General features: G+C 46.0%; 1 protein-coding gene across 1 annotated transcript; it reads right to left on the bottom strand.

Moving 5' to 3' along the window:
- Positions 1-4,723: 4,723 nt before the first annotated feature.
- On the bottom strand, positions 4,724-26,355 carry FXN (frataxin; the record flags this gene model as incomplete). Its single annotated transcript, XM_079706431.1, has 5 exons — positions 4,724-6,297; positions 9,481-9,578; positions 15,427-15,547; positions 19,078-19,175; positions 26,188-26,355. 5 exons carry the CDS (start codon positions 26,353-26,355, stop codon positions 6,135-6,137), a joined length of 648 nt encoding a protein of 215 aa, XP_079562557.1. The 3' UTR covers positions 4,724-6,134.
- Positions 26,356-27,339: the final 984 nt, after the last annotated feature.

The following is a 27,339-nucleotide window of genomic DNA, read 5'->3' as shown; positions in this document are numbered from 1 at the left end:
CTATGAGTTTGACTTTTTTTTAAAAAAGTATGTATTCATTTATTTATTTTTAGATTTCACATATAAGTGATACCATGCAGTATTTGTCTTTCTCTGTATGGCTTATTTTACTTAGTGTAATGCCCTCCAGGTTTATCCATATTGTTGAAAATGACAAGATTTTCTTCTTTTCTTAAGGCTGATAAATATTTCATTATATCTATATCTAAGTAAAGATATAGCTGTAGATATGTCTCACATTTTCTTTATCCATTCATCCATCAACAGACCCTGAGGTTGTTTCTGTATCTTGACTATTGTAAATAATGCTGCAATGAGTGTAAAGGGCATATATTTCTTTGAGATAATAGTTTTGTTTCCTTTGGATATATCCCCAAAAGTAGGATTGCTAGATCATGTGGTAATTCTATTTTTAATTTCTTGAGGCACCTCCATACTATTTTCCATGGTGACTGTACCAATTTACAATCTCACCAGTAGTGTACAAGGAATTCCTTTTCTTGACATACTCACCAGCATTTGTTATCTCTTGTCTTTCTGATGAGAGCTCTTCTAACAGGTGTGATGTGATATCTCATTGTGTTTTTTTTTTTTTTTTTTTTTTAGGATTTTAATTTTAATTTATTTATTTATTTTGCGGTACGCGGGCCTCTCACCGTTGCGGCCTCTCCCGTTGCGGAGCACAGGCTCCGGACGCGCAGGCCCAGCGGCCATGGCTCACGGGCCTAGCCGCTCCGCGGCATGTGGGATCCTCCCAGACCGGGGCACGAACCCGTGTCCCCTGCATCGGCAGGCGGACTCTCAACCACTGCGCCACCAGGGAAGCCCCTCATTGTGGTTTTAATATTCATTTTTATGATGATTAGTATGTTGAGCACCTTTTCATGGACCTTGTGGTCATTTTCTTGCCTTCTTTGGAAAAATGTCTACTTAAGTCCTTTGCCAATTTTTAATTGCATTATTTACTTTTTGCTATTGAGTTGTATGAGTTCCTTGTATATTTTGGATATGAACCCCTTATCAGATAAGTGGTTTGCAAATATTTTCTTCTCCTTTGCTGTGTAGAAGCTTTTTAGTTTGATGTCCCATTTGTTTTTTACTTTTGTTACCTTTTAGTGTCAAATCCAGAAAAATCATCACTGAGACTAATGTCAAGGAGCTTACTGCCTATGTTTTCTTCTAGGAGTCTTATAGTTTGAGGTCTTAGGTTCAGTTATTTAATCTATTTTGAGTTGTTTTTGTGTGATGTAAAACTTTCATTCTTTTTTTAGTGTATGGTGTACTTTCATTCTTCTGCATGTGGCTGTCCAGGTTTTGCAATACCATTTATTTAAGAGACTATCCTTTTCCTATTGTATATTCTTGGCTCCTTTGTTGTAAATTAATTGGCCAAATATGTGGTGGTTTATTTCTGGGCTGTCAATCCTGTTCCATTGATCTACGTGTCTCTGTTACATCAATACCATACTGTTTTGATTGCTTTGTAGTACAGTTTGAAATTAGGAAGTGTTATGCCTCTTGCTTTGTTCTTCTTTCTCAAGATTGCTTTGGCTATTCAGGGTCTTTTGTAGTTCCACACAAATTTTGGGATTGTTTATTCTATTTCTGTGAAAAACGCCATTGGAATTTTTATAGGAATTGCATTGAACCTGTAGGTCACTTTGAGTACTGTAGACATTTTAACAATATTAATTCATCCAATCCATGAACATAAAATACCTTTTCATGTATGTGTATTTTCTTCAATTTCTTTCATCAATGTCTAAAAGTTTTCAGTATACAGATCATTCACCTTCTTGATTCAGTTTATTCCTAAGCATTTTATTTCTTTTTGATGCAATTGTAAATGGGATTGCTTTTTTTTGGGGGGGGATTGCTTTCTTAATTTCTCTTTCTGATAGTTCATTGTTGGTGTTTAGAAACACAACTGATTTTTTCATGTTGATTTTGTATCCTGCAGCTTTACTGAAATGGTTTATTAGTTCTAACAGTTTTTTGGTGGAGTCTTTAGGGTTTTTTTTTTTTTTTTTTTTTCGGTAGGCGGGCCTCTCACTGTTGTGGCCTCTCCCCTTGTAGAGCACAGGCTCCGGACGCGCAGGCTCAGCGGCCATGGCTCACGGGCCTAGCCGCTCCGCGGCATGTGGGATCTTCCCAGACCGGGGCACGAACCCGTGTCCCCTGCATCGGCAGGCGGACTCTCAACCACTGCGCCACCAGGGAAGCCCGAGTCTTTAGGGTTTTGTATCTATAATATCATGCCATCTGTAAATAGTGACAGCTTTACTTCTTCCTTTCTGATTCCGATGCCTTTTCTTTTTTACTTGCCTAAATGCTCTGGCTAGGACTTCTGATATTATGTTGAATAAAAGTGGAGAGAGTGAGCATCCTTGACTTGCTCCTGATCTTAGAGAAAAAGCTCTTAGCGTTTCACTCTTGAATATGTTAACTATGGGCTTGTCATATATGGCCTTTGATATGTTGAGGTATATTCCCTCTATAGCCAGTTTGTTGAGAGCTGAAACATTTTATCTTAAATAATACATCCAGAGAAAATGGACCAGGTGAGCTCAGATTGTTTCTGTAGCAAACATCAGGATATAAGTGAGCTCAGTTTTATAAATTCCCAGGGGCCACTAATTGGGATCTTTAAAATGTCATGGTTAATTAAGTCAAGCCAAGGATCTGAAGTCATTTCTTACTCTAATAGTAGTATACACAGAAAGACAGTCATGAAGTCATAGTTTTGAACAGCGGGGTAAATTTATATGAAATTTCATACTTGTGCCCCTCCTTCTTTTTCTGGTATGTAGCTGTTTTCATTTGCAAAAGATAAATCCATGCCAAGAATTCAACTGGTCATGACCTAAAATTACTTTAATCTTAGCGTGTACCTTGGAGGTTTGAAGTCCGCTTTCCTTGGCAACTGTGTATAGCCAATCCACACAGACTTTACATGTATGAACAGGGGTCTTTCTTCAGAAGTAGCAATGAGGTTTATTAGGATATCGAGTCAGGTATAGCTTGAGAAACCTATTATAAACCTATTATTTAATACAAACTGTCAAACATAAGGTTGGCTTATTAGTTTTAGAAGCTATGCAGAAGATGGAGTAAAATACAAGTACTGTTAAGGGGCAAGAAAAATTGTTCCAGGGAATCAGAATCCATTACCAAGATAACCAAAATAAGTGTTTTGGGGGCTTCCCTGGTGGCACAATGGTTGAGAGTCCGCCTGCCGATGCAGGGGACGCGGGTTCGTGCCCCGGTCTGGGAGGATCCCACATGCCGCGGAGCAGCTGGGCCCGTGAGCCATGGCCGCTGAGCCTGCGCGTCCGGAGCCTGTGCTCCACAACGGGAGAGGCCACGACAGTGAGAGGCCCGCATACCATAAAAAAAAAAAAAAAAAAACAAAAACCAAAATAAGTGTTTTGACTAAGTTTGAGGTTGAGTAGAGGATGTCATAAATCATACTTTGGGGGAAAATCCCAAATCTGAATATGAAATTATGCTGCACATGTGATAGTATTTTTCATGTGTTTGCTTTGCACATGGCCCAGGTGCCACAGGTTAGGTTCTCCATTTTACAGACAAGAAAATTGAGGCTAGTGTCAACAAACAAGCTAAGTGGCAGAGTTTGGATCAAATTTTTAAAACTCTGATTAAAAAAAACCCCAAAAAACTCAGGCTCTCTTTTACGTACCTCAGTGCTTTTCTGTATCTTCACAAAGAGGTAAATAAATCATTCTGGATAGTTTTATTTTCTAGTGGCAAAGGGTCTATCCACTCAGGAAGCGAAACATAATAGAAAGCTTTCTAAAATTATGTAATATATTTTCTTGCCCCCTTAACATTATTATGCTAAACAATACTGAACATTTACAGTGTTTTCCTGAGAATTCATCCTTCATACGGGTGATACCAGAGATGAGATGATGCTCCCAGGGTCCGATGTATGGGGGGCACTGGCCACACACCGTGATGCTTTTCTAGTTTGTCAGAGCATGATTTTTATTCCTCCCCCAGCTGCTGTTGTGCTTGCAGTCTTTTCGCCGCCTTAAATGGGAATCTCCCAGGGTCTTAGAATATAAATAATTAAACCAGTTAGAATTGTACGTAAATAGAAGTAAATAGGCCTGAAAGCCTGCACAAGGAAAAGATTAAGAGCACAGTCCCTAATTTCCATTTTCATGTTACCACAGCCCAATTAAATACTTCTTTAAGTTTTATGTTGTGTCCCAGATGGGAGAGCGCACCATTTAACTGAGTTCTAGGTAAATGAGGGACAACGAAACTTTCATTAGAATCAAGAGATACATATACACACACACGATTTATTTTTTCACTGGTACTGACCTACCCCACTTACAAATTTCCACTGGACTAAAAAATAATCTATTTTTGAAAAAGGACTATATTTTAAATACTCATTTAGCATGTTTATATTGTTCTATTGTTAAGAGTTTTTTTCCACAGTGGAATGTGTTTTTGGTTTTCCTACCGCAAAAGCCTTTGTTATAGATTTGCATAGACTAGTCACTAATAAATCTTGCTTTAGTAAGGAAGTAGCAGAACAGGAGCCTAACTTTGGGCGAGTTTTAATGTTCCTGAGCCCTGGTTTCTTCATGTGTAAAATGCAGGTCAGTAACAATTCAAACGAGGTCATATGGTATAGCAGGCTGCCTTAGTCCATCAGGGCTGCTGTAACAGAATACCAGAGACTGGATGGCTTATAAACAGAAATTTATTTCTCATAGCTCTGGAGGCTGGGAAGTCCAAGATCAAGGCCCCAGCAGACTGGGTGTCTGGTGAAGGCCTGCTGCCTGGTTCATAGACAGCTGTCTTCTTGCTGTGTCCTCACATGGTGAAAGGGATGAGGGAGCTCTCTGGGGTCTCTCTTATAAGGGCACTAATCTCATTTATGAGGGCTGTGATTGGGGGTTAGGATCAACACCTTAGCATTCAGCCTACAGCCCAGGCTTAGCACGGTAATGGCACAATAAAAGATGATTATTTGAACATGAATTCAACTGAAATTCAAGTTGAACAAAACTCAAAACCATATACTTACTCTATAGCTTAAAAAAAACTGTTCACTGTCATCTCCTCTACTAGAGGGAATTAAAGCTGGCCTGTTAAGTTGCCTGACTGGACCACTAAATGTCTAAATTGGGAATCGACCAAATTCTATCCAGTTTAACCCTTTCTGTTAACACAGGGAAACAGAGATCCAGGGAGTTCGAGAAACTTGCCCAGAGACAGACAACTACTTTTGGGCTGGGCCAAGTGTAAGAGCAGGGTTCCTTTCATTAACACCAACATCTTTTCATTTATGTGGGCTTTCACAATTTACCAAGCAGCTCATCAGCTCCATGACCTCATTTATTATACTATATCCACGAGCTTACAGAGATGGCTTTTGGGAGATTTTTTTGCATCCGCAGACCAGTGTTGCAATAGCTTATTCTATACTGACCCTTAAATTTAAAAAATATGTATGTACACACACATGTAAATGTGTGTGTACATATATATGCACATATGGAAGACACGGCACCACATCTCCCCATGTTAACCCCATGCAGGCCACACCCTGGCAGTCACAAAGCACTAACAGAAAATGGTCTTCGGTTTCAGAATTCCCGAGTTGCCACTGATGCTTCAATACTAAAGGGCTTAGAAGTGTTTACACTTTCAAGAGGAGTAGGAATGTTTTAGGCTTCCCTTTAATGAGTCTCATTTTGAGATAGGATGGCAAGGTTGGCCAGCCACTCTTCATGCAGTTTTTGTAGTAAGTCTTTCAGAGAATGAATGGTGAAGCCAATTCATTTCTCCTCCTGGAATTTGTCTTTCTTCTTTTTCTTTGTTGTGAGGTTATATAGTAAAGGTACGGGCACACAGACATTACGAAAGATAAGGGCTTATCACGTGAGGGAGGAAATCAGACAATAAATCCAGAGAAACCTACGGAAATTAAAAATCTGAACTCAGGGGCAGGGCAGGAGGTGACACGGTCTTTTCACAGAGCCGTTACACATAATGCAACTGTCCTCAAAAGCAGGAATGGAAAAGAACTAGCCATTCAGCTGCAGAATGAAGCTGGGGTCTTGGCTTTAGAGCTTTCAATGTCTTTAGCATTAGGCTGGGCAGGAGGTGCCTTTTCCGGAGTAGGCCAGAGAAGATAAGTCCAGTTTGGTTTTTAAGGCTTGAGTCAGCTCTGTGGCCAGCAGCTCGTGGAGGGACACACCGTCGTGGGAGTACACCCAGTTCCTCCCAGTCCAGTCGTAACGCTTGGGGCCACTGCAGGACAAAACACAGTCAGAGTAAGTCCACGGGAACAGCCCTTCAGAAGAAACTCTCACCAAGAAATTGACTGCAGTGCAGATCTAGAAAGTAATACTTAACGAGCCATGTATTTGACTTCTCGTCTTAGGGTCTATTTAATATAACTGAATCACTTTGCTGTACACCTGAAACTAACAAAACATTGTACATCAACTATACTCCAATTAAAAAAAAAGCAGGGCTTCCCTGGTGGCGCAGTGGTTGGGAGTCCGCCTGCCGATGCAGGGGACACGGGTTCGTGCCCCGGTCCCGGAAGATCCCACATGCCACGGAGCGGCTGGGCCCGTGAGCCATGGCCGCTGAGCCTGTGCATCTGGAGCCTGTGCTCCGCAACAGGAGAGGCCACAACAGTGAGAGGCCTGCATACCGGAAAAAAAAAAAAAAAGCAGCTACACAATTATCCTCTGGTACAATTCACAGAACACCTCTCAAGACCTGAAAATATTTCAACCCTATTGATGAGTCTCCATGTATCACATTCTGATCTTTTGCTTTTCCTAACTCACATATGATACCTGAAATATCACAGCAGTGTCTTTTAGATGATGGCCATTCATGTACCACTGACATGATTTGTTCCTTACCTACATTATTATTATCATTTTAGTACATTCATAACACTGGGCAACCACTACCTCTATCTAGTTTCAAAACATTTTCGTCACCCAAAGGAAATTCCATATCCATTAAGCAGTTACTCCCTATTCACTCCTCTCCCCAGCCCCTGGCAACCATCTGTATTTATTATTTTAAAAAATAGTTTTCTTAATTCAATTTTAAGTCCATGAAGGTGAGAGTTTGATGGGCTAGTTCATCCATCTCAAGCTCATCTAGTGAACACAAGCCGTACGTGCACTTCATGCTGGGAACGCTGTGTTTGTGTGGACCCAGGTGTGGCTAGCTTTCGCCGTGTCTTATTATTCCAGATGGACGCAAAGTGTGCCCATTAATTCCACCTCCTCTGGGCCTCGTGGAGCCGGGTGGGGGGTGGTGGGACACGTGCTGAGGCAGGAGATAGATAGGCCTCAGGGTAAGCACCTGGAGTTCGTTCCCTGTGGACAGAAACTCCAAAATATCAATAGCAGGACAGTTGGGAGAAGAGCCCGAGTCCACCTGCACACTCAGGGGAGCTTTTCTGAAGTCCAAGACTGGGACGGGTTTGCCAGGGACGAGGAAAGCTTAGAAGGGAAGCATCTTTGGGGGATTAGGAAAACATCAAGGATTTCTGGATTATCAGCCAAAGGCTGGGGTTTGAACGCTTCCTTAACAATGGGGATAAACCAAAAGCACTGGACTTTTGTTTAATATGCACAAATAGCTGAACACGTAAAGGCATAATAACCTGGACCAGATCCAGAGAACGTTCCCTTGGCTCTGGACTCCGATTTGCTGCCGGGATGCCAGGCAAGCGTGAGAACCTCCAGGCCCCTCCACGCTGCCTCGGACGTCCAGCTGTCCACCCAGACCTCTCCTTGATTCCACCCTACAATCTCCTCAAGCAAGGTGATGGGGTAAGGCCACTGTTTGCTCTGACCTGAAACGCTGTCAATTAAAAAGCCTCCCAAATATCAGAAATGCAGCCCTAGGAAGGATTATTTTGGACCAACATGAAAAATGGAGTGGAAAATAATTTCTTTTTTTTTTTTGAGGAACATAGTATCCATGACAGTAAATGGCTGCTCGGCAGATTTTCTTTCCAGATTCCCATCATGAATTACAGATTTTAAAAAAAAACAAAACTTGGAATTTCTCGGAATTTCTTATTATCCAGAAGTCGATTTTTCTAAACATGCCTGCGGTAGGATCCCATTGCTGGTAGGTGTGTCCAAATGCCATAAGGACTTTTTCTGTCTCAAGATACAGCACGAGGGCATTCTGTTAGTGGAGCCATCACAGCTGGTTCTGGTGCCCTGCCTGCTATTTACAAAGCCACTGATTCCCAAAGCTGATGGCTGGATTTGAGCTGATCCAGCCAGTTTCTCTCATACTGGTTCCTCTGAGATGAAGGACAAGACTGCAGCCCTTGTGCATGGCCACAGTTAGGGTCAGGGCAACTGTTTGAGGCCAAAGAGAGCAGGCTAATTGGCCCTCCCAGGGTAACCCCCTAACCCCGGCCAAACTTCAAGTAAACTACCTGGATCTAAAAGCAAGACCATCTGTGAATAAGGGCCTCACTAGAAATGACAAGTGATTCCTTGGAGTTGTTTTTCTTGAATTATAACATACTTCCTAGACGAGGCTGGGATGAAGGAGGCCTAATGCTTTATTTATTTTGAATGAAAAATCACACATTACAGCACCATAAACAGTATAATATTAACTGCCTAAAAGTGCTGTCAACTCTGGGGCAGGAGAAGAGTTAAATACTCTTTTTTTTTAAATGCAAAAAGCGTTAGGCTTTCAAAGACTTCCATGCTGGTTATATCTGGGCCTTTCCCAATTCACAGCGCGTTCTCTTTGGAAGTGCTAATGAGTGACCAGGAAGGCTGGTCTGAGAGCTTTTTGTGGGCGTCTCTTTTACTGTCTTACACCCACTTCAACAGCAGCCAGAGGGATGAGGGACCCCCTCTCCCTGCATGTTCTCAGGCCTTGAGACGCAGTACAGACTGTCTCCAATACAATCTTGTATTCCGCTAGATTGAAAGCACATCAATGGACAAGGCAGGGGGGATGAAAAGCCCTAGAAGGGCTGTTCAAAACACCTTCCCACCTCCACAGAGTACACAGCCCTATTCTGCAAATGGAATTAAACTGACCTTTAACTGAGATGCTCAAAATGAACCAGAGGCCAAACTTTGAAGACAAAGGGCAACTTGTTCAGATGCTGTAAAAGCAAAAGTGGCTTTTTCAAAGGCACGGCAGTGATTTAGTAGAGAAAAACCGTCAAGGTGGGCTCCGAAAATTTTTCACTTTGCATCTTGTTGACGTCCCAGTATCTGCTTTGAGAGCCACATGATCACCAGACAGAAGTGACAGAACCACAGTAAGCTTTCCTACTGAGCATGAGACACGCTGTAAAACATCAGAGAAGGTTCACTTACACTGCTGCTAACACATGAGGGTGACACTTCTTATACGGTCCACAAAGTCTTGTTTCGAACAAGCTAAACAATGAGAGATTTTGACTTCTGAACGTACCTGGATGGTGAAGACAACCAGATTTGCTTGTTTGGGGTCTGCTTGTTGATCACGTACGTTCCTAGATCTCCACCCAGTTTGATTGTTAAAACACCACCCTGGTGCATCAGATGGAAAAAGCATGAAGAAAATAAAACAAGACAAAGTTATCACTGTGTCATAATTGCCTCCTATTTTGTTATATCTCAACACTTTGCATTTATACAGGTACACAACACACACCATAAAGAACTGTCTTTAATTTAGTGTTTGGAATTAGGAAGTAATGCAGAAAGAGCCCTGCTCTCAGAATCAGACTATGATTAACCACAATAACACTTACAAAATCTCACACTGCTTTTCCTCGTTTCCTATGAGGTGGGCAAGGTGAGAATATCCCTAGTTAAGTGACTAGTCAGAGGTATTGCATCTGGCAAACGAAAGGATCCGCATCCTTATTGCTGCCTTGGTTCCTCAAATACCGGCCAGAACATACTAGAGACATTAAAAAATGGAGACACCAACTCTACCGACGTCCCAGTCAGCACAAACATCGGGCAGGCCAAGTTCATGACCGAAGAAAGGAAAAAAGGCAAGAGAGAAGGAAATAATCAAACCACCTGCTTTGCTGGTCTCAGAAGAGCAGTAGCCTGGGCTCTGCCAGCAGAAGGCTGACAGTCCACACTAGGGTTCTTATTCCCAGACCCTTCCCAAGCTCACAAGCTTCTCAGATACCCCTCTCCAGCTTTAGTTTCCTCTACAGGAGCCTTGAGTTCGTCAAAAGACTGGCTGGTCCACCTTTGCCCAATAAATGCTCATTTAAATGTGAAAACCCTCTTTCAACAAAGGAGCCCTTTCCTCCCAAGGCCCGAGGTCTCTCTAGAATGGGCAGGATATTAAAGAAACAGCTACACGGCTGAGCTGGTGAACGGGGAGCCTCGCTGCCCCCCATCCCCTGCGCAGCCCGCAGACAGGCAGCCTGTCTCTGTGCCTCTCAGAGCCCCTGCCCACCAAGGGGCCCCCCAGTGGTTCTTAGAAAAAGTTTTGTGGTTGGTTTGCAAACACAAAGAGCTGTTGAAAAGGTGGAGGGAATTCCCTGGTGGTCCAATGGTTAGGACTCCGTGCTTCCACTGCCGGTCGCTCAGGTTCGATCGCTCGCCGTTCGGGGAACTAGGATCCCACAAGCGGTATGGAAAAAAATAAACAACAAACAAACAAAACATGGTGGAGAAAGTGCCAATAATATAACTGATAGGCATGGGATGGGGAGGACACTACTGGGTTATTTTTTAAATAATTTTTTTTCTGATTAAAAAAGAAACGTAGCAAAATTAGAGGCATTGGGAATACAGGTGGTATAAATAAAATGCAAACATCAATAAAAATAGCATCTACTATTTTCCAGTACCTACTCTGTGCCAGGCACTGTGCTTTGCGCTTTGTGTACAACTGCTTCCTCCGTGACCATAACCATCGGAGTTGGAATCATTACCCAATTTATAGATGAGGACAACAGAGGGACAGGGTAATAAAGAAAACTTAGTAACGGGCAGGGCTGATCTTAAATTCAGGTCTGCTCGGGTCCATAAGATGCTGCTGTTTCCATAACACGAAGCGCTCTCTCCATCCCATTAATCAGCGACATGAGCTGTTCACTCTCAGGTATTGGCTGCCAGTTTTTAAATGCAGGGCTAGGATCACAGTATACATCAGTTTGCTTTTTAAAACATTTTTTCTTGAAACCCACGTGTACTATTTTGTTAGGACTACCTTTCATTTATTTCAAAATTTCTTACAACTGTATAATTTAGTAGTTTTTAGCATTCCACAAAGTATTTTCAGAAAGTGTGCAAACATCCCCACTGTCTAATGCCAGACTATTTCCGTCACCCCCAAAAGAAACCCTGTACCTATCAGCAGTCACTTCTTCCCCCCTCCATATATAGTTTATGGCTTATTTTTCCATATGATATGAGGCCCAGAGAATCAAGACATAATTTCTTCTAATCTGACCTATTTGTGGCCCTTAAATGCTCCAATGTGCATTGACCCTATACCTGGGAGGTGCGTGATGCAGCGGAAAAGGCAGGGGGCCAGGTCTAGGGATGTGCGTTAAGCCCCATCAGCTATGTCGTCTCCTTGGGACAATATCTGCTCTGCCTCCTTCAGAGACAGTGCGAGGGCGAGGGGCCGATGGGTGAGCTGAGGTGCTTCTGGGAAGGTTACCCTGACGCCCCTCAGCTGGGACCATGACCCGTGCATGTCCCCACAGCTTCTGTGCTTTCCTCACTGCGTCTGAGCTGCTAGGTTGTTTGCCGGTCACCTGCCCCTTCGCTCCACTACTATAAGCACCTTGCGAGCAGATCTGTCTTTTCATCCTAGCATTTTCAGTATTTGTACAAAATATCACTGAATTTAAAAAAAAATTGTGGATGAGTGAACAGAGTGGCTGATAACCAGGCACTGTGATAACACACACATACCACATGAAGGGCAAGGTTATGCAAGGCAACACTCAACCACGCCCCCTCTTGTTCGTGGTGTGTCATTAGACGTTTTTCCCCACAGAGCCAGAAGCTGTTTCCAAAGGCAAGTGGCAAGAGAAGGGAAACTAGCTGTCTTACTGGTTCCCCAGGAGTTCTTAAAGCTTTTGCAACTGTCTTCAAGTAGACAAATAAAGAGAGTTTTTTGTCCATTAGTGTTATTCCTTAAGGGGCAATCTGAGTGTCTACTTTGAGAGAGTGGGTAGACTTTAATGCAGGGCAGTGCAGGAGAGAGAGGCAATACTTAGCAGCTGCTGAGACCCAGGCACTGACCAGTTGGAACAGACCCTGGCCACAGCTGGTGAGGCTTGATTCCCGACAGGCAGTATCAGTGGAAGCAAAAATACCAAGGCTCAGGCTCTGTTGTCACCAGCTCAGTTGCAGAAACAGGCACATATGGGAATGGCACGTTGAGTCAGGGGATTTCACATGTGTGCATGTGGCTTCCCACACTCCTAAAACAGATGCTGACTTCCCCTTAAGGAATAAGAATAATGAATATAAAGCACTTTTACCTACACAGTTTCAATGAATCCTAAGATACACCCGGGGAAGTAGAGGTTACTGTCACCACTCCTTTACAGCTGAAGGACCTGCCCTCACAGATAATTCACTGAAGCGCTCTCGGAAAGAAAATACAAATGCAGGATGCTAGGCCAGGCCCTCTGTCACCATATCCAATAAAGTGCTAAGTCTGAGCAGGGGTGTGTGACCTAGGACCCAGAGGTGGTCTTCAGGGGTCTGCATAGAGCTCTGGAAGCTGATATGTACTCATAGGTATGCAGGGATGTTTTTCTTGGGAGAGCAGATTCTCACAGGGTGTCCTGGTCGCCAAATGGTTAAGGAACCTCTGCTCTATGGCAATAATATGCAGACAACTCAGTGAACGAAGGACATGGCGGCAAGCAAATTCTCATTAAAGTGTCTAAGAGGCCAGGGCTCTGCCTGGGAAAAAAAAAGAAGGCAGTTTGGAGGTAACTCTCTAAATAGTGTGGTGCTTCTCATGGTCTTCAGTGTCAAGTGTAGCAGACTCCGTGGTTGCCTAGTGACGGGAGGGGCTTGGGCTCTGGTAGGCAGTTCTCTCTCTGCTATCCATTACCAGTGAGGAGTGAGGCCTGAACCCAGACACTGACATCCACCGCGACCCGCCCCACTTGATGGACAACACAGTAGCCAAGAAGCTGCTCACGTCTCCCAGTCCACAGGAGGAAACTGAAGAAACGTGGCCTGGGTGTATCTGGAGTATTCCTTTCATTTGCCTATTTGGCCAGTAGCAAGTGGATAAAACAGCAGTAAGTGCTGAGTGGCATCAATGAAAGCATGTTCTGGAAAAGGAGGTGGGCCTCATTTCATTTACACAGTGAATCAACATTCGTTAAGTCCCCGCTAAGTACTTAGCAATGTTCCAGGCATTGGGAGACCAGGAATGGGCAGTGTTCCAGCTGTCAAGCTCAGTGTAGCCTTGGGCACTGATGTGTAAAGAGACAGTTACAACACAGGGTGATCGTCCTCGGAGTGCTGGGCAAGGAGGGCAGGGTGGTGTCTGCCTGGAGCATCTAGGAGGGCTGCAGAGAGGAGGTGACATCCAACTGGACCCTGAGGGCACGGAAAGACTGCACTCCAACCAAGCTCAAGTAATGGTGTTACAGGTGTTCTACTGTCTATAATGTAATTTCAACTGATTTATATGTGAAATACATAGTTTGCTAGCATCTGAAGGACTCTAATCAGGAATTCACACCTGAGGGTAGACAGCATTTCAAAGTACTCAGAAGTCCAAACTACAGAGGGAGCTACTATATGCCATTAACCTACACCTACACTAGAGATTTTCCTACTTGGAAAATGATTTCCTAGAAATACTTCTTCCCTAGTGAGTAGAATGGTATGGATTGGCTAGAAAAACTCAGGTGCCTCTTCCCTTGCAAGAATGGGTTTTAGACTCTGGAAAGTGCAGCAGCTGAATCACTCTTCAGAGAGACACTCTGAAGGTAGGTAAGATCCTGACCCACCACTGAGCAGAAGCTTTTGTTGCCTGCCTTAGTGAGGTAAGCAGAATCCAGCCGCTAGAATACTGGCACCTTTGCTTCTAATGAAACATTCAGGCAAAGTGTTTGAGTCAAGCAGGGGCTTCATTAATCCTGTAAGAACAGGTGGTGTGACTACTTCTGTGGCATGTTCCTAAAGGTTTGCATGTGTGGCAGAGTTTAGCCTGAGCCTTGGTTTCCCCATAGTTACAGAGCCTGGTAAGGAGGCTGGGGTAGAGGAGACCTGTAACTTCCCCAGCTCTAATCATCCCACAGATGGTCAAGTTCCAGAGGCCAGTTTGTAATGGTTCCCAAGTAGCTCTGCCTTCTGAGTCTGCCTGCATAAGCATGTCTACAGCCCTGCCAGGACATTTCTGCTGCTGACAGCGACCAACGAATCCACCTGGAAGGCATTTGATAGTATCTTGCCTCGTTACCACGAAGTCCCTTACTGTCCTTACAACTAAGCTTGACACCTGCCCATCTGATGGAGTCCTTTTCTATCCAGTGCCCCCAACAGCAATATCCAATACCATTTCTATCACTTTAGCCTGACAGCTGGTTGTCCTAGATAATTCCATGATTTAATCCCAAATGCACTCTTCATGACATTTTCTGGTATTAATTAATTGCTGTCAAGAGGGTTGACCTCTGCAGGGGATGTGCCCCCACTGGCAAAAAAGAGCTGCTCCCTAAGGCCTAATCAATAATTCTAAACCCAAAGGCAGACCCTTGCTCAAGTCTGCCACCTGGTGGCCAGTCGATACACACCAGCACTGCCCTGGCTTCTAGGATTTGGGGCTTAAGTTTCATCCAGCCCTGGGGTTCTCGCCCAGCTGCATTAGAATCCTCTGAGGAGTTACTCTAAAAACTTTTAAAACTCCAAAGCCTGGCCTGGGCCACACTCTAGACCGATTTTTATTTGATTAATAAACATCTCTAGGGATGAGACCCAGGGATGCTCAGTAGAATCTCAGGTGAGCTTTTCAAAAACATGCTTCCTAGGACTGTACCCTGACCACTGTATGAGAATTTCCAGGAGTGGGGCCCATGTCTAGTCTGAATACATCTTGGGCAATCTCTCACCCTGCTTAGGAACTAGCCTGCCTGCATGATGAGAGGCGTCTTGCTACACAAACACATGCCTGGGTCCCTTCCTGATTTATCTTCACAGGTATAGAGTGAAGCTTGAGAATCTGTATTTTTAGGCAAACGTGAGGCTCAGAGAGGCTGAGTGACTTGCCCAAGGTCACAAGCCTGGTGATGCAGGGCTGACACCAGAACCCCAGTCTTTTGGTCCCATCCATAACCGCATACTGCTGGAGAGGAATTCTTTATCTTAGTGAGCTAAAATTCTTAAGGAGGATACAGAAGAATGAAAAGAAGCAAATGGGTACCCCAAAGGAGACATCATAGTCTTCAAATGTGTAAGGTTTGTCTGCAAGGTCTTCAAAAAACTCTGCTAAGGAGTCCAGCGTCTCCTCGGCCAGTCTTTCATAGGTGGTATCGTCCAGAGGGCTGTGAGGGGAACAGAAACAACCCCGATCATGCAATCACCAAACCGCTCCGTTTTATTAACATTAATGGACACATTTATTTTTTACTTAAATTTTTTAAATTGATGGAAAATATCTAACGTATACTGAGTAAAAATTGAAACAGCATCAAAGGGTTTACAGAGAAGTAAGCCTTTCTTCCCAAATAGGCAGCCCCCATTCCAGAGTCAGCTATGATGAGCAATCTTTTAAATATATAAATGAAGCACCTTGCAGTTTTCCTTTCATATGTCTTGGAAATTGTTCCATATTAGCACATACAGTTTTCATAGTATTTTATCTTATGTTATTCATTCAGTTTGTCCCCTTCAGCAGGACACTGAGGTTGCTTCCATTGTTGTTAAAATTTGTTGGGCAAACCACAAAGTGGGAGAAAATATCTTTATTCTATATATCTGAAAAAGGACGTATCTAGAACATGTAAAGAACTCTTAGAAATCAACAAGAAAATCCAATAGAAAAATGGGCAAAATACTTGAACAGATTTCGTTAAAAAAAAAGATATCCAAATGGCCAATGAACATATGAAAAGGGGCTCAACTTTGTTAATCTTCAGGAAAATGCAAAGTAAAAAATCACATTGAGATACTACCAGAATGGTTAAAATGAAAGAGACAGATAATATGAAGAGTTGGCCAGGAAGTGCAGTAACCAGAGCTTTCAGATACTGCTGATGGGCAAGTAAATTGGACAATTGCTTTGGAAAACTGTTGATACTTCTACTAAAATTGAATATATTCATATCCTATGACCCATCAATTCCACTCTTGGGCATTTATGTAACAGAAACGCATACCCAAATATAAATTTCCTTAGCAGTGAAAAGACCAAAACCAATTTCGATTTGAAAAAAATTCAGATGACAGAAATATAGAGTTGTATAATACAGTTTGATACTTAATAAATATTGTAATTGCTCTAAAAAAAAAAAGAAATGCATACCCAAGTTCACCAAGAGACATGCACCATGCTAGAATGTTCATAGCAGAACTATCCAACAGCCCAAACTGGAGACTGCCCAAGTATCCATAGGAAATACCATAGATAAATAAATTGTGATATATTCATAAAATGGAATACTACAGTGCAAAACAGAATTGTCTATAAATATAACAATATGGACGAAACACTTCTTTTGATGGTGATTGAAAGAAGCCACATACAGATATATTTACATTTGATGATATCATTTATATAAAGTTAAAAAACAGGCAAAACTGGGCCTCCCTGGTGGCGCAGTGGTTGAAAGTCCGCCTGCCGATGCAGGGGATACGGGTTCGTGCCCCGATCCGGGAGGATCCCATGTGCCGCGGAGCGGCTGGGCCCGTGAGCCATGGCCGCTGAGCCTGTGCGTCCGGAGCCTGTGCTCCGCAACGGGAGAGGCCACAACAGTGAGAGGCCCGCGTACAGCAAAAAAAAAAAAAAAAAAAAACAGGCAAAACTAATCCATGCTATTGGAAATCAGAATGGTGCTACTCTGGGGCAGGGAGGGGTTAATAACTAGAAGTGAGCAGAAGGCTTGCTTTCAAGGGGCTGGTAACATTCTATTTCTCGAAGCATTTCTTGAGTTACATGGTATATTCAGTTTTTGAAAATTTATCAAGCTGTATACTTATAACTTGGAGACATTCCTGTATAGATACTATGTTTTCATTTTTTTAAATTGCTATAAATCCATAGAGACAGAAAGTAGATTGGTGGTTGCCAGGGGCTGGGGGAGGGAGGAATGGGGAGTGATTACGAATGGTTATGGGGTCTCTTTTTGGCGTGATGAAAATGTTCTGGAATTAGACAGTGGTGAAAGTTGCACAACCTTCTGAGGACACTAAAAACCACGGAATGGTATATTTTAAAATGGTGGCGTTTATGGTGTGTAAACTATGACAAAGAAAATTGCTATAAACATCCCTGTATGAGCTTCTGTGCCCGGGTGAGGACATGTCTGTAGGTTACAGAAGGTGTCTCGGACAGCTCCATCATCTGAGAGTTTCTAAGTGGCCCCAGGAAGACACCAGTGGCTGCCAGTCAGTCAGTGCAAGACAGAGGTTTGCAGTATGGCCCCTCCCCCACCCAGCCCATCACCCACCTCAAGGGCACAATGTGGGGAAGGCTACAGGGCTGATCAGGACATGGCGAGTGGGGGGCCTGTGGTGGGGCTGTGCTGGACGTTTCCCTCTCCCTCTCCTCGGCTACAGCCGATGGAGGGGGGATCTGGAGAGAACCAGGAGAGGTTGACATGTGCCTGGAGGAGCTTGGGGAACATAAAGGCACCCATGACTCAGGCATAAAGTCCAAAGTCAAGAGCTTGACAGGTGCTACCTGTCGATGACAGGGGGGCCATGGCAGAAGTGGGCTGTCCTTAGCATGGCAGGACGAAGGTGTGCTTCCCAGAGGCCAGAAGTAGACCCTGAAGAAGGAAGCTGGACTTGGGGCTTCCTGCAAAGGTCCCACCCAACCTCAGAGGACTGCCTGGAGGGACTGGGAGACAGTAGCAGAGAGTCTGCCCGAGGAGGTCACAGGTCCCACCGCCCGCCTCCCCTGCAGCCATGGGGAGTGACAGACAAGGAGGAGTCTCCAACCAGGGTTTCATAGAGGGAAGTCCCCCAGAGCCAGGGCAGAGGCTGTCCCAGTGCCGCTGGACACCTCGGCCTTCGAGGTGGATGAGTGACTGCATGGTCCTGTGGTTGCAGCCTGGGGGTGTGTATGGAAGGAGAGTCCCTGCAGATACAGGCGCAGGGCGGGAGGCTGCAGCTTTTCCCCAGAACCCATTGCGTCCTCCCTCCAGGCACCCGCTAGGCTACATTTCCTGGCCTCCCCAGCTGTTAGCTGGGGCCCCCGGACTAAGTCCTTCCTGCTAAAATGTGAGTGAGGGACAGATGTCACCTCCAGACCTTCCATGCTCTTGTCCCTTTCTGTGGAGTGGAAGCTGGAAAGGGTGACCTGGCCTCGACCTGCAGAGGACAGTAAGTGGCTGATAGGCGATAGGAAGGTGGAAGGAGCCCGGCTCCCTGAATCATTTCACAGAGGCCTGGCCACCCCCCACCGACAGAGAGCGGGGACACGAACCACTCCTGGTTGGAGCCATTGCAGTTTTGGGTCTACTTGTTACAGACGCTTGGCCTGCCCTAACTACTAAGATGTCAAAGAGAATAACAACAAAACTCTGGAAACAACCTAAATGTCCAGTAATAGGGGATGGGTTAAATGAATTATGGTACGTCCATAAAACTTAATACTATTTCATTAAAAATAATGCGGTGGGTAAGTAGTGATGTGGAAAGATGCTTATGAATGCTGCTGCTTAGGGAGAAAGCAGATGGGATGGGTTGCTATGGGACGGTTTTGGTTTTCTTTGATTTTTTTTGTTGTTGTCGTTGTTAAAAAAGGTAAGAGAAAAGGAAAAAAAAAGCATGTGTATGTGTGCGTATGTGTATATTGAGAGAGAGGGAGAGGGAGGAAGAGATCTCTGATGTGGAAGGTGTTTTATCTCACCCAGAGTCACCCAAAGTTCCCGTTGTCCTCAAATTCATCCAACAGACCCACTGCTTTTTGACATTCAGGATCTGGTTGAGGCAGCAGAGGCTCAGACTCTAAAAGCCAAAGTGAAGAAGAACGTTACCATTTTTTACAACATACAGTCCATTAATGCACAGTTTCAATGTCCCTACTTCTCCATTCGAGAGTGATGAGGTTAAAGTTTTTCAGGGTATATCTTTCTCAGGAAATTTTTTCGCCTTCTTTTAGTGCATCAAACTGTGCTCTCCCGGGCTCTCTCTAAGCCTGTGCTGTCCAACTCAGTAGCCACAAGCCACAGGCAGCTATTTAAATGTAAATTTATTGAATAATATAAAAATTTAGAAGTCAGTTCCTCGGTCCCATTGGCCATGTTTCGGGTGTCCTGTGGCATCATGTGGCTCGTGGCACAGACAGGACACACCCACCACCACGGGAGGCGCTGCTGGCGGCACTGCTCCGGACGGGGATGGGGCAGTTAGCATGGTGGGGGGGCGGAGGGGGGTTGGGGGGTGCGATGGGAAGTGTCAGCCAAGTTCTTAGAATGTGACTCAAGTGAGCAACAACAGATAGCAGGTGTCCAGAAGACAGGCCGTGCCTCCAGTGCTATGTGACAGATCTCACTAACACGATCTGCAGGGGACACCGTGACCCACTGATTTCTTGCAATACGTAACTGCTGAGCGTCCTGGAGCCCGGCTCTGAGGACTAGGGTCTGAGCTGATGACTGCCAGGCAGGCGGACCAGCTAGAGAGATGGTGGAGGGGACAGAGGTCTGGACGGAGGGAGAGGTGGTACAGCCGAGCGGAGACGGCAGGGGAGTGATGGAGAGGTGGGCTGCTGGACTTCATCCCAGGAAGGCACCGAGGTGCTTCCTGAGGTTGGTGGCAAGGCTCACCTTCTCCAAAGAGCATGTGGTTGCCACTAAGAGAAGGGGGCAGAGGCTGTGGTTACTCTCTTGAGCCATCAGGGCCCTGGGCAGGCTGAGAAAGGAGGAGTCTGAGAAGTGAGCGGAGGAAAGGGGGGTGCAGAACGCAGATGGCCGTTTACAAACGTTGGCTCAGAAGGGAGAAGTGAGAGAGCGGCCGTGATAAGCACAGTATCGCCACAGCACATTCTAGAGTGTTCACCATCAGCGGGGTAGCGTCCTCAGACTTTAGACAAAGGCACTCAGTTAGTCCTTATTACATTTCAATGAGGGAAGTACTATTCACAGTCATTATTCACGACAGTGATGTCCTATAAAGTTGCCACAAACACTGGATTAGCAAGTTACTAAGGGAAATATGGAGAGGTTCCTGCAAGCCTCAGGTCACATGTTCACCAAATGATCAATGCATAACCTTGTTTTACATGTGTTCCTGTTCTAAGGTGCCTTGTTTAATATATTGTTGATTCCTTGACACTGAACTCACAGCCAACAGTGCTAGAACTCACACTTTGGACAGAGCTTATCCGACCCAAGTATTTTCTCCCTAAGGCCCATCACAGCCTTCTTGCACAGAGCAACACTAGACAGCACTTCACGATGCTTGCGGGTCACTTTAAACGGTGAAATTATAAACGAAAGTCACGAAAATGTGAAAAACGCGCCACCAGATAGACAGCGGACAGGACCCTTGTTTCCAGTGTGGGAGCTGAGAAGTGGACAGAGTGGCACTTTGTCTGACCTCAGCCAGGGACATGTGAGTGGAGGTGACTCACAGTTTTTGCTGCTCTGTGCACGTCCGAGAATGACCACAGAAGTGCCCTGAGTATCAATTTTGGGGATAGAAATACATTTTAGTGAGTAGGTGAATTCACAAGTAGAGGATGCAGGAATAAGGAGGGTCAACTGTATCTGTATTTTACAGATGAGGAAACTGAGGCACGGAAGGGTAACTTGCCCAGAGTCACACACACACAAAGTGGGGGAGCTGGGATTGGAACCCACGCTGTCTGGACCCAAGGTCTGGGCCCCAAAGGAAAGAATCACATCCTGGGAATGATACAGGACTCCAGACACGGAGGGGAGGTGTTTGAGAATGCAGGGCTCACCTCAGTCAATTTCCCTTCTCTCCAGGATCCTGGCCCCTCAGATCCTAGCTGTCTCAGTCTCTCTGCTACCTTCACACAGCTGTTTTTGTCTTTTAATTTTACATCTTCCATGGTCTGGTGGGAGGGCTGGTCTAAAAGCAAGGTACTCATTCACAGCCAGAGTAGAAGACTTCATTCAGCTGTGTTGATTCAACAATCACAAGAGGAACAGTTGCCAAAGACTCCCTGCCTTGTCTCTCACCTGCTTTCCCCATCTAACATTCCCTGGGTAACAGCTTAACCCTCCCAAGCTCTGCTTCCTCCTCTGAAGGTAGGGATCATGGTACCGGCCTTGCAGTCTGGTTATGAGGATCCAACAAGAGGATATAAATATCCCAAACACGGGGCCTGAGGGTTCCATCAGTTTCCATTTTGAAGCATGTCAACGGAAGTGTGAAGAGGTAGGAGGTCAGAGAGGCAAAATCCGGCCTTTGCCCAAGGGAGGGCAGATGGATTTCACGGTGGGGAGCCACCCAGGGCCACCCCTCCTGCGGCCACATCACCTGGAGCCATCGGACTATGTGTCTTGTGCGGGTCTGCTTACTCGAGTCTCCAGGGTTCAGTGACTCGGTGAGCGCAGCACAGAGGCTCATGGGAGACATTGGAGGAAATACTAGATAGTTCTTGGGCCCACAGGCTCAAGTTCAGGCCCTGGAACCACACGACTCAACTAAGGCCTGGCCTGGTGGTCGGCAGGGAGGCCAGCCTTCACCCCAGGGTCCCCTCGGTCTCCTGGGCCCTGTCAAACCACAAGCCTGAAGACAGAATCAGCTCTCATCCGCTGCTGGGGAGGACAAACTGGCACGACCACTCTTGGCATCTAGTGAGGGGGATATCTGCTGGCCCCTCGCTCAGCAATGCCAGTCTGAGGACTTCACCCAAGAGGAGGTCCTGTCCACGCACGGACACGCCCAGTGCAGCACCCCTGTAAGAGCAGCTCACTGGACTCAACCGGATGTGACAGGAGGAGCCTGGACAAGGTGTGACAGACTCACCCAACGGCTGCTATCCAGCAGACAAGCAAATAAATGACAACTGTGTGCATCACTGTCGCTGAGTCTCAAACATTGATCACCAGGAGTACAGCACAGCAGAATAAATACAGCAAAATGGTTTCTTTAAACGAATGCTGCATGCTCTAGGGAGACATACACAGGAGGTGAAACTCTGAGAAGGGGGTGCCTGACAGAATTCAGGATAGCAGATTGCTCTCAGGGAGGACCGGGCTGTACCGGAAAGAGCACCAGGCCTTCGTGGAACACTCAATATTGTATTTTTTAAAAAAATATTTATTTATTTATTTGGCTGTGTCGGGTCTTAGTTGTGGCTCGCAGGCTCTTCGTTGCAGCACACTGGATTTTTTTTTTTTTTTTTTTTTTTTTGCAGTACGCGGGCCTCTCACTGTTGTGGCCTCTCCCGTTGCGGAGCACAGGCTCCGGACGCGCAGGCTCAGCGGCCATGGCTCAGCGGCCATGGCTCACGGGCCCAGCCGCTCCACGGCATGTGGGATCTTCCCAGACCGGGGCACGAACCCGTGTCCCCTGCATCGGCAGGCGGACTCTCAACCACTGCGCCACCAGGGAAGCCCAGCACACTGGATCTTTCATTGCAGCACTAGGGCTCTTCGTTGCAGCGCAGAGGCTTCTCTAGTTGTGTGCGGGCTCCAGAGCGTGCAGACTCAGTAGTTGCGGCACGCCAGCTCAGTAGTTGCGGCGCACGGGCTTAGTTGCCCCGAGGCATGTGGGATCTTAGTTCCCCGACCAGGGATCGAACCCACATCCCCTGCATTGGAAGGTGGATTCTTAACCACTGGACCACCAGGGAAGTCCCTCGAACACTCCATATTCAATTTCTTAACCTAGTCGTGGGAACGTGGGAGTTTGTTATTAATCTTTAAACAATACGGATATATTTTTTAAAAATATTTATTTTATTTATTATTTATTTTTGGCTGCACTGGGTCTTCGTTGCTGCGCGCAGGCTCTCTCTAGTTGCGGCGAGCAGGGGCTACTCTTTGTTGCGGTGCGCGGGCTTCTCATTGCAGTGGCTTCTCTTGCTGCGGAGCACGGGCTCTAGGTGTGCGGGCTTCAGTAGTTGTGGCACGAGGGCTCAGTAGTTGTGGCTCACAGGCTCTAGAGCTCAGGCTCAGTAGTTGTGGCACACGGGCTTTGTTGCTCCGCGGCATGTGGGATCTTCTCGGACCAGGGCTCGAACCCGTGCCCCCTGCATCGGCAGGCGGATTCTTAACCACTGCACCACCAGGGAAGCCCACGGATATTTTAAATACACTTTTGTGTATAGACTCTACATATAGAGTCATGTATACTGTCTGTGGAAGACAATAGCAATGAATTTAGAGTGAAGTAGGGCATAACCCACCCAGGCAAAGGCCATGGGGTCATAAGTGATGATCGTGCCCTCTAGAAAAATTAATAGATGCTTAAATGCCTTCCGAGGTATGCAGATGTGGCTGCAGCAGGAGCTTCTGAAGTTGTTTAAGAGCAGTGGCACCTAGGTATCTCCTCCTTGGAGCTGCCTCCAGCATTAAAGGGGAAAGGTTAGAGACCCTGTCACTGTCACACTCTCTTATGATTAGGGTCGGAGGCTGCCTGCTGGAAGCAGGGTCTTCTCCAAGCCTCGGGGTGAATAAGGCAGGCAGTGGAGGGCTGTGAGCTGCAGGCTTACAAGGCATTTCTGTGGATTCTGGGTTCTGCTGAGCAGCTGGAACTGAGAACTGACAACAGAAGCTAAATCTGCTCACCTCCAAAGCTGTGCACACAGTAGCCGCCAGACACACGTGGCCACTGAGCACTTGAAACATGGCTGGTGTGACCGAGGAACTGGATTTTAAACTTCACTTAATTTTAGTTTAAAAATGATACTCAATAAGGTTACTGGAAAATTTTAAATATGTTTGGGACAACCCAAGTCTGTGATTTTACTTTTTCAGTTGTGAATTTTATAAAAATCTAAATATAGATCAAGTATTTCCACAATAAACTCAGTTTAACATCTGATGGACAAGGGATGGAAGTATGAAATCCATACTGGATTTGGAAGAATGAATACAAAGAGGGAATGTGAAATATCTCAGTAATGATCTTTCAGTCTTGATTACCTGTTGACATGGTAACATTTTGGCTATACTAGGTTACGTAAATGTATTGTTGAAATTAATTTCACCTGTTTCTTTTTACCTTCCCAATATAACTACTAGAAAACTTATTGCACAGGTGGCTCCCATTCTATTTCTGCTGTGGAAGTAGAAGCAGCGGGTAGAGAAAATAAAGCCGGAGAAAAGGGTCCCCAAATGAACTCCCCAAACGATCTTGGGTCAGAAGTCATCAGGACCCACATGGAGTCCAAGGGACTTTAGGGATCAACCTGAGGACAGTTAAGGCCTTAAAAAAATTAAACAGGATCGTGATCCCAGTTGCCACTGTCATCCACCCAACTCCACAAGTACTGAAGATGTGCAAGGGAACTGCGGAATAGACAGGTTAAACCAACCTAACTATGGAAAAAGGGGCCCAATGGGTAGCCTAGGTTGTTAACCACCTAGCAACCTCCCAGTGGCCCAAATCCCAGTATGTGCCAAGTGCCCACCTCCCGGGTGCGCCTCTGAATCAACAGCCCTTAACAGCCACTAGGTACCGTCCAAAAGACCACGCCATATCTTGTCACTCGCCTAAATTAAAAACTGCCGAGGACACAGGCAGGAGTGGAAGGGCACGCCAGGGCGGCTCCAGGTGACAGCAGCACAGAAGGAGCAGAATAATAAACGGGGGCGTTCTGCAGAAGGGGATCATGGGACCAGCATGCCCATAACTACCCAGTTTTCCTGAGAAGAGGGGGAAATCTGTGATTCCAGCTTTGAGTGTTGACAACCTATCCCAGTGTTTCTTCAAACAGGGTCAAATAACACACGTCAGCGGGAGGTGTAGGCCTAAAGTCCAAATTCCGGAGCTCCGTGAACAATTTGGGTTGGATTTCACCTGCCTCCTTCACCATCCACCATCCACCATCCATCCAGCGAACCAGCCACTCAGAGCTGATCGTCGCCCGCTTTCCTGGCCTTTATCCACGCCGTTCTCTCCTCTGAGAGCCCCTCACCGCCCCCTGCCGTCTTCAGACCCTGATTAAGCATCACCTCCATCCTCCGGTGTAACCTTCTCAACCCCACAGCCTTTCTTTGGGCTTCCTCCTTTCAAGTCGTGGAGTAACCGGGTCAGGTATTTCTTTGTATCCCCGCGAAGGAAGATAAGTGCAATTAAGTGCTGAGGACTTTACATATGTTAATTAAACTGCAGGCCAGCTCGGCAAAATGGGTACTCTTCCCTTCACAGAAAAAGAAGGCAGGCCTCAGAGAGGTTCTGGGATCCCCCGACGTCCCCGAGCTCTGCTGAGTCCAGGGGCCAGACTTTGGAACCCAGGTCCGATCCAAAAGCTCTGCTGCTCTAGCTACTGTGCTCCACAACTTTGACATCTTTACCTCGCTCGCTGAAAGCGTTTCGTTCATAAAAGCCCATGCTTGAAAACATCAATCTGACAGTATGGCTACTCATATTTATATACTGTCAATATTATATTGATATATACTATTTTACTGAAGTAGTTCTATATTTACAGCATGCTAATATATAGATAATATACATATTATGTATATTATAGTACCTGGCATATATTATTAAAGTTCTCGCAAAGAGAAGTGACAAGCTTAGAGCCACCACAGGTCCCTAAGAGCCGATGCCCGCCCGCCTTCCCTGCCTTTGCCGGCGCGGTTCCCGCAGCTGCACTGCAGGCTACAATCTCTGTCTTCTCACCAGAAAGCGGAAGCCAGTGCAACTGTAACCGGGAAAAACGGAGACTGGGGAATGCACGGCGGCCGCCGCCGCCCTTCCCCCGCCTAAGCGCGGCCCCGCGGGAGCTGGAGCGAGCGGGTGCGCGTGCCCGGTGTGCGCGGCCTCGCTACGCCGGCGTGCGGCCCGGGCGGCTTCCCGTGCGGATACTCACGGGTTGGCTCGGTGTGCAGGCCGCGGCGGTCCCGGTGCGCAGGCCCCGGCAGCCGTAGAGCCGGGAATCCTTCGTTGGCCGCGGGGCCCCGGCGCGGGCCTGGGCAGAGCCCGGGGGCGCCGAGCGGGGCAAGAGGCTGGCAGCCGCTCGGCGCCCAAGCGTCCACATGCTCCTCGCGATCTGCGGCCGCTCCGCCTCCTGCTCCGGGAACTCCGTGCGCCACCTGGTGGTCACGGGTTGCAGCTGCAGTCGCAAGCTTCCCTTTTCTGCAGGCTTGGAAACGAGCAGAAGTTAGACTTCAGGAAGAGCTTCCCTGCGTTGCTCTATTTATGCATTTAACAAAAATAGATAGAGAACCTGTTTCGTGCAAAGCAGGGGGCTTACCCTTTGGGCAACATAGTGAATGCGTAACCAAGGTCCCTGACCTCGGAGACTTCAGCTTAGACCCGCTGCTGACGAATTTTATACAAAAGGCTTTGGGAGCTGTAGTTTTGCTGTGAACGGGTTGGGGTCCTGAAGCTGCTTGGCCGCCAGTATAGGTTACAGCAGTTAGGAGATTGCGGACAGGAGACTGACTGCCTGATTTAAATATGTCCCCTGCCCACTTCCTACCTGTGTGGCCGGTGGGCAAGTTAATTAACCTCTCTGTGTCTCATCTGTAAAATGGGGTATACAAGTTTCTACTTCATAGGGTTGTTATAAGGATAAAATGAGTTAATCTATGTGAAGTTTTCTTGGACAGGACCTGGATCCTGTTAAGTCCACAATAAATACTAAGTTGTTAATACATTTTAAAATAAAATTTTACTTAGGTAGTGTAGTGCAAAGGAATATGAACTGTGAAAGTTCTTTTGTATTTTATATGTGCTTTAGAAAATGTCAAATATGTGTACTAGAGAATATCATCTTTATGGGTAAGATAGTGGGAAGAGGAGATAGAAAGTGTTAAAATTCTACCAAAGCCACCTTGGTACTTTGTGAATAGAGTAGATAAGACACACATAAGTACTTAGGACAGTGACAAGTGTTAAATGGGTGTCAGCGTTGCATGGGAGAGTATATACAACTAGGGGTGGGGGCAGTCAGGGAAGTCTTCACGGAGGAAGGGGCATTTGTTCAGGGCCTTGAAAAACAGGGTAAAGGAGGTGGAAT

Source organism: Hyperoodon ampullatus (assembly GCF_949752795.1).
Source record: "Hyperoodon ampullatus genome assembly, chromosome: 6".
Classification (NCBI taxonomy): Eukaryota; Metazoa; Chordata; class Mammalia; order Artiodactyla; family Ziphiidae; genus Hyperoodon; species Hyperoodon ampullatus.
This window is presented reverse-complemented; position numbering and strand designations above follow the sequence as displayed.